This window comes from Corvus brachyrhynchos, unplaced genomic scaffold (genome assembly GCF_000691975.1).
Source record: "Corvus brachyrhynchos isolate BGI_N302 unplaced genomic scaffold, ASM69197v1 scaffold125, whole genome shotgun sequence".
Classification (NCBI taxonomy): Eukaryota; Metazoa; Chordata; class Aves; order Passeriformes; family Corvidae; genus Corvus; species Corvus brachyrhynchos.
In genome coordinates this window covers 536,597-547,696 of record NW_008238342.1, presented here as the reverse complement: position 1 = coordinate 547,696, position 11,100 = coordinate 536,597, and the positions used below count along the sequence as shown (strand labels likewise).

The 11,100-nt window shown below is 53.1% G+C and overlaps 1 protein-coding gene across 1 annotated transcript in view; it reads left to right on the top strand.

The window, feature by feature from the left end:
* ZNF341 (zinc finger protein 341) overlaps positions 1-10,733 on the top strand; it is a 15,466-nt gene extending 4,733 nt beyond the window's left edge. Inside the window, exons 6-15 of the mRNA XM_017735122.1 lie at positions 196-391; positions 979-1,063; positions 2,080-2,270; positions 3,171-3,364; positions 4,286-4,494; positions 5,743-5,839; positions 6,510-6,642; positions 7,457-7,568; positions 8,367-8,437; positions 9,645-10,733. Coding sequence (XP_017590611.1) covers positions 196-391; positions 979-1,063; positions 2,080-2,270; positions 3,171-3,364; positions 4,286-4,494; positions 5,743-5,839; positions 6,510-6,642; positions 7,457-7,568; positions 8,367-8,437; positions 9,645-10,156 — 1,800 coding nt within the window. The 3' untranslated portion in view covers positions 10,157-10,733. The remainder of the gene's footprint in view (positions 1-195; positions 392-978; positions 1,064-2,079; positions 2,271-3,170; positions 3,365-4,285; positions 4,495-5,742; positions 5,840-6,509; positions 6,643-7,456; positions 7,569-8,366; positions 8,438-9,644) is intronic.
* The last annotated feature ends 367 nt before the right edge of the window (positions 10,734-11,100 follow it).

The window sequence follows — 11,100 nt, the reverse complement described above, 5'->3', positions numbered from 1 at the left end:
AGCAGGAGAGCTGCACACTGTGCAGGGTGTTAGTTTTGGTTAGAGACACATTGTTGGACTGGTGAACCAGAAATTTGATCCAGTTTGGCAGAAGGCAGAAAACCCATCTACAGTCTAGTGTGGGTGGAGATGGAGGTTAGGGCATGGTATAACTCTGTAGCAAACCTGTTCCACTGATGAATTGCCCTCTCACAGGTACCGAGCCAGTGTGTGGAAAGCCCTGTGTACCCCTCTCCCTCTGTGTACAGCCCTGGGAAGCAGGGGTTCAAGGCCAAGAGCACCAGTGCTCCCACGCCCCTGAGCAGTGCAGGAGGAGGCTCTGTGGTTGGCTTTGATTCCCCTGCCGCTGCCAAAACTCGCCGCTGCAAGAACGAGGGTGGGCTGCAGGAAGGTGAGTCCCTTACAGCTCCTGCCCTGTGGGTCACTGTGCTTGTCCCAGCTGGGCTGCAGGAAGGTGAGTCCCTTACAGCACCTGCCCTGCAGGTCACTGTGCTTGTCCCAGCTGGGTGGCCAAGCCCCAGGCTCCCCAGGCCCTGAGGGGTGGCACTGGCTGTGCAGCTCTGGAGGGGGAACACAATGCCCTGCATGAAGCTGACGGGTAACCTGGTGAGTTCACAGCAGAACCAGAGCTGAGGCCCTTCCTCTCACTCATGCTGTACCTTTTCCCAATGCCCAAAGTGCCTTTAAGGTTAGTGCTTTGTAGCTGGAAAGGTCCCTGGAAGGCAGTGGTTGTTGCCTGAGGGGGATGCCCTGCCCCACCAGAGTACACTGCTCAGGATTTGTAGAGTTGGCTCAGGCTTTGTTAAATGAATGTTTGTGCCCATAACCACTCCCCGGTCTGACCAGGCAGATCTTATCTTTCCATAAGCTCTTTATTCTTGGTCCTGAACAGTCTTGTCTTGGGGTGAGGGCCCTGTGAAGCAGTGGGGACAGGGCTGTGCCATGTGATCTCATTCTTGTGTGTGCTCTTCCCTTTAGGCAAACCCAAGTCCCCCAAGCTGAAATGCACATACTGTGACAAGGCCTTTACCAAGAACTTCGACCTGCAGCAGCACATCAGGAGGTAACAGTGCCCTACCCTGGACACAGCAGAGTGGCTGCGCTGGAGGCGGGGTACAGCTCTGTTGAGGGAGTCTGTGCAGTCCAGTTTATGTCCCAGAATCTGTGCTGCAATGGGAGGGATTCTTCATCCCTTTCACCCCAGGATACCTTTTCCCCAGTGACTGGAGCGAACACTGTATCATGGATGTAATCATGCTGATTATGTGCTGGGACTGGAGGCTCATTTTCCTTGCTGATGATACCTTGACAGCCAAACCTCTTGTCACCTGATCATTGGAGTAGCAGCATTCCCGCTGCTTGCCTCTGCGTTTCTCTTTCCTCTCCCTCCCTAGCAAGCTGCAGCCTTCCTGTTTGCTGCTGTTAGCAAGGTGTAAGCCAAGCTCAGTGTCTATACAGGGGGCTCTAATCAGAGAGATTTCCCTGGCAGGAGGAAGCTGAAATCTGTAGAGTTTTTTCCCCCAGTGGAGTCAGCTGGACTCAGAACAGATGGGAAGAAACAAGTGGTGGTTTTTGCACCCCTTCCCAGCCTGGACTCTTCACTTTCTCTTGAAGCAGAAGGGCAGAGTAGAAAGACCTTACTATGGACAGAGGAGAGCAAATTCAGGCAGATCAGGGGTTTGCAAGCTAGAAGAGGTGTGTGCTGGAGAGAGAAGGGTGACAGGGAAGAAATGCTTATACCCTTGAGAAAGTGATGAGGTCCCCAAGATCTGTGCAGAGACCTGACACTGAATGCCCTGATGTTGCTGCAGAGCTGTTTTCCTCTGCTGCTTCTTCCTTTGATGCCCCGTCATTCCCAGACCCCAGGTGTTTTGTCTGTGCACCAGCCTTGTTTCCCCAGGCCTCTCACAATCCACCTCCTCTGGTGACTCAGGTCTCAAAGCCCTTGTTTGGCAGGCCCAGGTGTGATCTGCTAAACCAAGTGCCCAGCACTGTCCTTTGGCAGCCACCCCCCATGGGCCCTGCCTGGGGGCTGCCTCCTCTCTCCACCAGATGCTGACCTGCTGCCTCCTCCTTCAGTCACACAGGTGAGAAGCCCTTCCAGTGCATCGTGTGTGGCCGAGCCTTTGCCCAGAAGTCCAACGTGAAGAAGCACATGCAGACTCATAAAGTGTGGCCTCCAGGGCTGGGCTGCACCATCTCCCGCAACTCCATCACTGTGCAGGTCATGGCCTTGAACCCCAACCAGCCTGAGGACGAGGAGAACACAGGTTTGCTGCCTGGGGATGGTGTGTGTGGGGCAGAGCAGTGGTGTGAGGAGGCTGCAGGTCTCTGCACCCCCACACAGGGAGGGAGGGGAGCTGTGTGTGCTGTTTGCATTCCTTGGTGGTGTTTAGCAGCTCACACTAAGTGGCATTTGCTCAGCTCCAGCTGGAAGCTGCATCCTTTCATACCCCCATGGTGGGTTCAGGTGCTGGTGGAGAAAGTGGCTCCAAACTCTGTGCCAGTATGTGCATAAACAGGGTAAGGGGTCTTCCCCTTCTCACTCCCTGGCAGTGCAGCTTTGGCAGTGCACGAGCCACACCTGACAGCTCTGGCCTAGAGGACAGACAGCTGCTGCTTTAGAATAGCCCAGTGCTCTGGCTTTGCACTGTGCAGGTCATGCCCAGGCTGGATCTGGCCACAGTGGCCACCTGTAAATACTTGAGGCACAGAAGAGCTCCTTGCTGGTGTCTGGATCCTCTTTCTGCTGTTGGCCCCAGTCCTGGTAGGGGAGGGAATGCAGTGACAATGTCATGTCTAGGACAAGGGACAACTGGAGCTGCTCTTTGTAGGCATTATGGACTGTGAGCTACTGGCTGAGCTTATCTCCTGTCTTCTGCCAGTGGTGGGAGTAAATCTGGCTCTGGTTCACTGGTGGAAGCCTGTTCTCTGACTGCTCCAAAGAGCACAGGAAAAAGAGAATGGGCTAGGAAGGGGAAGATGGAGTAGTCAGAGCCCTTAATAATCTGTCAACAAATTTAAAATGACCCTGTTCGTGAGATTCATTTGATCTGAAGAGTCTGTCTTTGAAAGGAAGAGCCTGGCCTGGTGTGTCCTTGGCAGCATGGTGCTTGCAGAGCAGCTTTCAGAGCTGTCTCATGCCATGCTGTGACTTTCCCTCTCTCCAGGTTTGCCCCAGCCCTCCAGCCATGCGGTGCCCCCGCCCCAGGACCTGAGCCCCTTGGAGGAGAACGAGGAGGGCAAGCTGGAAGCCAAGCAGGTTGTCCTGATCGACAGCTCTTACCAGTGCCAGTTCTGCCCCAGCAAGTTCAACACCTACTTCCAGCTCAAATCACACATGACACAGCACAAGAATGAGCAGGTAGGGACAGAGGGTGCCTGTGTGGGCAGCAAGATTGGGATTGGCTTCATATAATGCACCAGTTACCAGGGTCTATCCTGAGCCTTTTGCTCTGTAGAGCTGCCAGTTCTTCACATGCAGCTCAGCTCTTGGGGTTGTAGCTGTGTGGTCTGGGTGGCTTTGAAAAACTCCTCTGTCTCTACCCTGCTGAGTGAGAATTCAGCCAAGCAGGTTTGGGTGGCTGGAGAGGATGCAAAGAAGTGAAGTGTGTCCAGTTCTGGGCTCTTCGCTTCCAGAAAGACATGGAGGTGCTGGAGCATGTCCACAGGAGGGCAACGGAGCTGGGGAAGGGTCTAGAGAGTACGGCAGAGGAGGAGCTGGGGGGGACTCAGCCTGGAGAAAAGGAGGCTCAGAGGGGACCTTCTGATTCTCCACAACTCCCTGAAAGGAGGGGGCAGCCAGGGGGGAGTCAGGCTCTGTTCCCACAAGGGACAGGACAAGAGGAAATAGCCTCAAGCTGTGCCAGGGGAGGTTCAGGTTGGACATGAGGAGGAATTTCTTCCCTGAGAGGGTTGTCAGGCATTGGGGTGGGCTGTCCAGGGAAATGGTGCAGTCATCCTCCCTGGAAGTGTTCAGTAAATGACTACACATGGCACTTGGTGCTGTGCTTTAGTTGACAAGGTGGTGTTTGCTCAGCGATTGGACTTGATGATCTTGGGGGTCTTTTCCAACCTTTATGATTCTATGAAATCTGAAGTTTTCGGCGTAGGTGGCAGCTCTCAGGTCATGGGACAATCACTTGTGGGGTGTTGTGGTCCCATCCACTCAAGTGGTTACAGTCTGTGTTTCTTTCCAGAAAGGAAGGCAATTCTGCCTGTTGGCAGAGGATTTTCCCTGGTTGTTTCCATGGTGAGCCTCTCCAGTTGCTCTCCCTTCTCCCAGGTGTACAAATGCGTGGTGAAGACCTGCGCCCAGACCTTCCAGAAGCTGGAGTCCTTCCTTGAGCACATCAAGAGCCACCAGGAGGAGCTGAGTTACCGCTGCCACCTCTGCAGCAAGGACTTCCCCTCACTGTACGAGCTGGGCGTGCACCAGTACTCGCACAGCCTGCTGCCCCAGCACAGCCCCAAGAAGGACATGGCCGTGTACAAGTACAGTACAATCGCTGCTCACAAGGCTTGTAGGAGTGAGTGGGTGCAGAGCATGCTTGGTGGGACCTTAGAGGGGACAGAGGGCCCTGTGTCCAGTGGCCGTGGTGCTTTTGGACATCCAGGTGGCCCATGGGGGGGCCCCTCCACCAGACTGCAAGGGTCAAGTACTTTGAATGCAGGGAGTCTCTTTGAATGACAGTGAAAAGCTGGGATCGGGTATGTGGGAAGATCCCATCAGTGCAATTCCTCTTATCACCAGTGGGCACGGCTGACCTGCCCTGGGCTGGGTCAGAGACCCAGGGAAGCCCTTTCCAGCCTGTTTTCTCTCATTCTTCACCCACAGCAAAGGGATTGTGGGTTGTAAAAGCTGTGCCCAGAAAAAAATTTCCTATCCCTTTGCTGCAAAAGGGTCTGTTCCTTGGAAAGCTTTTCTACTAGTGTGGAGGGAAAGTGTGAGGCGTTCCACAAGGAGCTCCACAGAGCTTTTGAAATGCCCATAGAGATGTTCAGGAAGAGTCGAAAACCCAGGAGATACTGGAGTCACTTAGGAGCTTCATGGAATAAATACCTGCTAATTCTTGCCTAGACCATGGTTTTTAGTTATCCTTGCTCTACAGAGCTTTGTTCTGCAGCTTCTTGGTGGGGATCCCTGAGATCAGAGCCTGGCTTGTGCTTGAGGTTTTAGTCCGACCTAAGGAGAAGGGGTTTCACAGCAGGAACAGGGTGTGAGTGCCTCTGTCCTCACTGCTGATGGTCTGTCCCCAGTGCCCACTGTCAGTCAGCTTTGGCAGAGCCCTCTGGCAGAAATGCTGCCAGCATGTGTCACTCCTGCCATGCTTTGCCCCCACTCTCAGCTCCTTCATTGGGACCTGGTGTCTTCAAGCAATGAAGGTGGAAGGAGGTGTTTGAAGTAAGGTGAAGTCCTTACCTAGGGCTTGTGTGCATGAGGAAGCAATGTGGAATATGTGCTCAGGTCTGGGTGCTCCCATGGCAGCCTGTGGGAAGTGCACTCGTATTTAAAGGCTTCTCCACCCAGTTTTCCAGCATTTCCCTCTCTGAAGGATGCTAAGTGTGAGTGTGAGCTGGCATGTGGGTTGCTGAGGTTTTAGAGCACCTGAGTGGTTATTCTCTGTATCAACCCTGTCAAAGATCACCCTGGAAGGTAGCTGGGCTGGGTAGGTCTGCTTGTAGTGTGGGGTTTGCTGCAGGAGCCTTGCTCACAGGCTGTGTCCTTTCTCTCTGCACCAGGTGTGTGAAGTGTGTCAATAAATACTCCACCCCCGAAGCCCTGGAGCAGCATCTGCAGACAGCAACGCACAACTTCCCCTGCCCTCACTGCCAGAAGGTGAGTGCTGACCATGGCCTGAGCCGGGCCTGGACACCTGGCAAGGGCTCTGAGGGGAACCCTTGGCTCCATGAATAGGAGCCTTGGATAACAGATTATGAGGAAGCAGAAAGTGAAGTTAACTCTGTGGGGAATGTAGGAACTCCTGGGGTTCCTTGCCCAACCCATCCTACTGCTGGCTTTGGTGGGATACTGGGCATCCTTCTGGGGAGCTGGTCCTCAGCTCTGTGGTGTTACATACTTGACAGCAAGGTTACAGCTTATGTGTTTCTTAAGAAAGTTTTGGCTTTTTTTTTTTGTTTTGAGTTCTTGTTGGTTTGTTTTTAAAGCTGTATCTGTACTTTCTTTATACATCCTGATGGTTTTCACAGTGCATCCTTCCTGGGAAAGCAATGACTGAGCTTCTTGCTCAGGTTTTCCAGAGAAGCTGTGGCTGCCCCATCCCTGGAAGTGTCCAAGGCCAGATTGGACAGGGCTTGGAGCAGCCTGGGATAGTGGAAGGTGTCCCTGCCCACAGCAGGGGTGTTGGGACTGGATGATCTTTAAGGTCCCTTCCAACCCAAACCATTCCATGATTCTTATGTTTTCTATCCAGGCTACACCTCCTATGCCAGCTCCACGATGTCCGGTGCGTGGTGCCGGCTCTGAGCCGTGTTTTTGTGTGTTCCAGGTGTTCCCCTGTGAGCGGTACCTGCGCCGCCACATCCCCACACACGGCGGGGGCAGCAAGTTCAAGTGCCAGATCTGCAAGAAGTTCTTCCGGCGGGAGCACTACCTCAAGCTGCACGCCCACATCCACTCGGGTACGGCTCCCCTGCTCCCAGTGCTCGTCACCTCTGTGCCACAGCCCTGGCTACCCTGTGCCCTGGTAGCGGGAGTGACAGAGTTGGCACCGAGTCATTTGTAGTAACTTGGTTTCAGATCAATGGGTTTGGTTCAGCCTCGTGCCCAGCACTGCACTAGTTAGAAATGGGGGACACAGGTGGCTTCCCCACTTGCTGTGGTGGCAGAACTAAGGAGTTTGGTCCTGGAGAGCAGGAGCAGTGTGCAGCATGGGTTGTACCCATCCATTTAATGTTTTATTGAGAAGCGGCTGAGGGAGTTGGGGTTGTTTGGCCTGGAGAAAAGGAGGCTCAGGGGAGACCTTATCACTCTCTACAACTCCCTGATAATGAGGATGCAGCCAGGTGGGGGTCGGTCTCTTCTCCCAGGGAACCGGCGACAGGACAAGAGCACACAGCCTTAAGCTGCACATGGGGAATTTCAGGCTGGACATTAGGAAGAAGTCCTTCACAGAACGGGTGATTTGGCATTAGAATGGGCTGCTCAGGGAAGTGGTGGAGCCACCATCCCTGGAGGTGTTTGAGTAAAGACTGGATGTCTTTTCATGGTACTCAGTGCCATGGTCTGGTGACAAGGTGGTGTTAGGTCATAGGTCAAGTTCTCAAAGGTCTTTTCCAACCTAGTTAATTTGGTGTGATTCTGTGTGATTTGTCCATTGGGCAGTGAAGTTTAGGCAAGTTTATAGTGTGGCACAGCTGGCCTGGTGCCCTGTCCATGGCTAGAGCAGCCTGTGTGGCTGGACTGTCCCTGACCCCTGGTCTCTCTCCTCCCCAGGTGAGAAGCCCTTCAAGTGCTCAGTGTGTGACGCGGCGTTCAATCGCAAGGACAAGCTCAAGCGCCACATGCTCATCCACGAGCCCTTCAAGAAATACAAATGTCCCTTCTCGTATGTAGTGTGTCTGCACATGACAACGTGTCTGAACGGGCTTGGGATGGGGCTTGGGATGGAAGGAATGTCTCCTGCAGGTATCCTAGGGGACACTGTGGCACCTACCAAGCCACTGCTGCTTGGGGAGGTTGGAATGCTGTGTGCTGTTGAACTGGGAACCCAAGAGTCCCAATTCTTTGTTACTGTCTTCCTGTAAGGCCACATAATTTCATTGGTTCATTAGCCCTGTAAAATAACTCCTGCCTTCATGGGAGGCTTGGGGGAGCACTAGAAATAGAAGGAGCATTATTTGACCACAGAGGTTGCCTGGATGATGGACTCTCACTTACTGCCATGTCTCCAAAAGCACTTGGCAACACAGGACAACACAGCACTTGGCAACATGTACAAGCCAGAGTTTAGGAAGGTGCACCCCAAATCCGTGGCTCAGCCATGGACCTTCTGAGATAGCCAAGACTGACTGGCTGTTCTCCCTGCTCCAGCCACCTTGTACCTTCTTCCAAGATATTTCTGTCTCCAGCTGGGATCTTGAACTTGCTGCTTTTGGGAGGATTTATAGTGAGGCACAGACCATGTGCAATACAGGAGAAGCCACATGTCCCTGTGGCAGCCTGTTTATTCCTTGTCCCTCCCCAGAAAGGCCGAAAGAGTGGAACTCCTGCTGAGGCTGCACCGAGATGAACATCTGGGTGCTGCTGAGGAGAAGGGTCATGGATCTCTTTAGGATCTGGGATCTGTTCATACATTGCTCCTCAGCTGATTCCCACATCTCACCAGCATTTGTTGTTGTTCCAGAAGCCACACAGGCTGCAGTAAAGAATTCAACAGGCCTGACAAGCTGAAGGCTCACATTCTGTCCCATTCAGGTGAGTGGTTGGGAATGCAGTGACTGGGATTCCCTGTGGTGCTGCAGGAGCATGTGACAGAAGGACTAAGCCTGAGAAATAAGAATCATTTACTAGCTTTAGATTTTTTCTCTCTGTTTTGCTGCAGGCCTGTTTAAGTGAGGGTCTGTTTAGGATCATGTCTAAGCTTTGGGCTGTTTTCTAAGACAATATAATCTGTAGGCAGGCCTGCTGGTGACACTCAGAAGCTGAGCTGGATTATTTGGTCTATTTGCTATCAACTGAATATCCAGAGTGTTCACTCCTCCCCAGTCCCATCCCACATGCAAAAGGAGATCTCATGGGATTTGATTCCCTTCTTTCTGTGTTCCAAAAATTATGCTCCCAATCCCGATAAAGACTAATAATTTATTCCCATGCCCTAGGGAACAATCAGACTTTTATCTCTTGGGGTAGAACTGGAAGTCTTTCCTTGTGCCCAAAGCCCTGCAGAGTGGGATCAGATGGGATGGGCTGATAGTGTAGTCATGGGTTGTTTCCAAGTGTACATTCCCATATTTTGTAGCGGAAAAAAAAGTGAAAATCTCTTTATTTACTAAATACACTTGGAAAAAACCAATACTTCAAGATTGTTTTGCATTTTCATCACAATTACTTGACATGTATTTCTGGTGATATTTTAATGCTCTTTCTTGAGGCAAGAATATTTATTTCCAGTCTGCAGCTTTCTCTTGAGGGGCAGTGGAGGGACAGGCACTGATCTCTGCTCTCTGTGACCAGGGACAGCACCCAGGGAACAACTGGAGCTCTGCCAGGGGAGAGTCAGGCTGGGTATCAGGGAAAGAAAGGTTCTTCCCCCAGAGGGTGCTGGGCACTGCCCAGGCTCCCCAGGGAATGGGCACGGCCCCGAGGCTGCCAGAGCTCCAGGAGCGTTTGGACAGCGCTGCCAGGGATGCCCAGGGTGGGGTTGTTGGGGTGTCTGTGCAGGGCCAGGAGCTGGGCTGGATGATCCTTGTGAGTTCCTTCCAGCTCCGGACATTGTATGACTCAACAAAGGGTGAAATCAATGGTTAAACACAGACATTCAAGCTGTAGCCACCCACGCTTTGCTGTGTGAGGCACAATGTCTCTTCCCTTTTATCCGGGAGCATCTCCTTGGAGGAGGAGGTGAAGCTGTCCTGCTCTCCCTGGTGGGATGGCTGGGTCTCTAACTAAACTCTCTGTGCAGGGATGAAGATCCACAAGTGCCAGTACTGTAACAAGTCCTTCAGCCGCCGTGCCCACATGGTGGAGCACCAGCGCTCGCACACCGGCAACTACAAATACCGCTGCCCCACGTGCAGCAAGGGCTTCACGCGCCACAAGTACATGAGGGACCACAAGTGCCGCCTGGGCTCGCCCAAGGACAAGGAGCTGCAGCTCAGGAAGGCCCAGAAGAAGCGGGTGGCACGCGGGCGCAAGGCCGGGCTGGCCCTGCCCGGCACGCTGGGGCTGCCCGAGCTCAAGGACGGCGCTGCCGGGGAGAGCCCCCCCGAGGGGGGCCCCAACAAAGAGCCCTTCCAGGAGTCGGACGCCGTCCTGTCCATCGTGGTTGGCGGGTCGGGAGCTGCTGACTCGGAGCTGGTCCCTGGGCAGCCCAACAGCATGGCCTCCAACCTGGCCCTGGCAGAGCTGCAGACGGCCTCGGACGGGCCCTGCACCATGCTGGCTGTCCCTGTGTACATCCAGACCTCGGAGTGACAATGCCCAGAGCCACTGTGTGGCTGGGGGCTGCTGCTGGCACTGTCTGATTTGGTGCTCAAATTCATCCCTGTGGAAAAGACCAAAGCTCTTCTGGGGAGGTAGATGGATATGGGAGAGAATGGCTTCCATCTCCACTGGTTCTTCCCATCCTTGGGCAGAGGACTGCTTGGAAGTCACTGATGCCTACAAGACATGAAGAGAGTGGCTCCATTATTTCTTGTCCCTCTGCACCACGGGTCAGCTTAGGGCAAGAAAGACAAAGATCCCTGAATCAGGGTAAGAAGAAGGACCATGCAAACTTGCAACAAACAGAGCTGCTGAAATCAGGTGGCTTTGCAAATCACAGCCTGTCCCATCTGTGGTTTTTCTGGCCTAAAAGCTGTATTGCCCAGTATTTGGGTGGCCCTTCTGAGAGCAAACATCCTTCCTAGTGGAAGCAAGTTCATCCTGATATCCTTTGGGAACACTGTTCAGAAATACCCTGATTGACTTATGTCTGGTATCTTCTCTCTGTCTCTCTCAGTAGAAAGATCACCGTGTCTGTACTACAACATTATAAACACCCTGGACCTCACGTGTGGAGTCAGTGTGTGGGAACGTGTGTGTGTGTGTGTTGGCTCTTCTCTCTGGGTGCTGTTCTCTCCACAGTGTTTGTTCATGGTTTTTCCCCAGATTCAGGGATCTCTGAGTGCCTTAGACATCAATGAGTCAATCCCTGTGAACAGTTAAATGTGACCCCTGTGTTCAGTGAGGGCACTGAGGGCTGGGTGAGGTGACCTGTCCAGGGTCACACAGGAAAGCTGTGATGCATGCAGGAGGCAATGTTGCAGTGTCAGCTCTGGGCCAGGTGCTGCAGAGAAGCTCTGGCAGCTGCTTCCCAGCCTCTACATCCCCTCAGTTCAGTTCTTGTCAGTAGTTCCAGTGGGGAGTTGGTGTGGTTC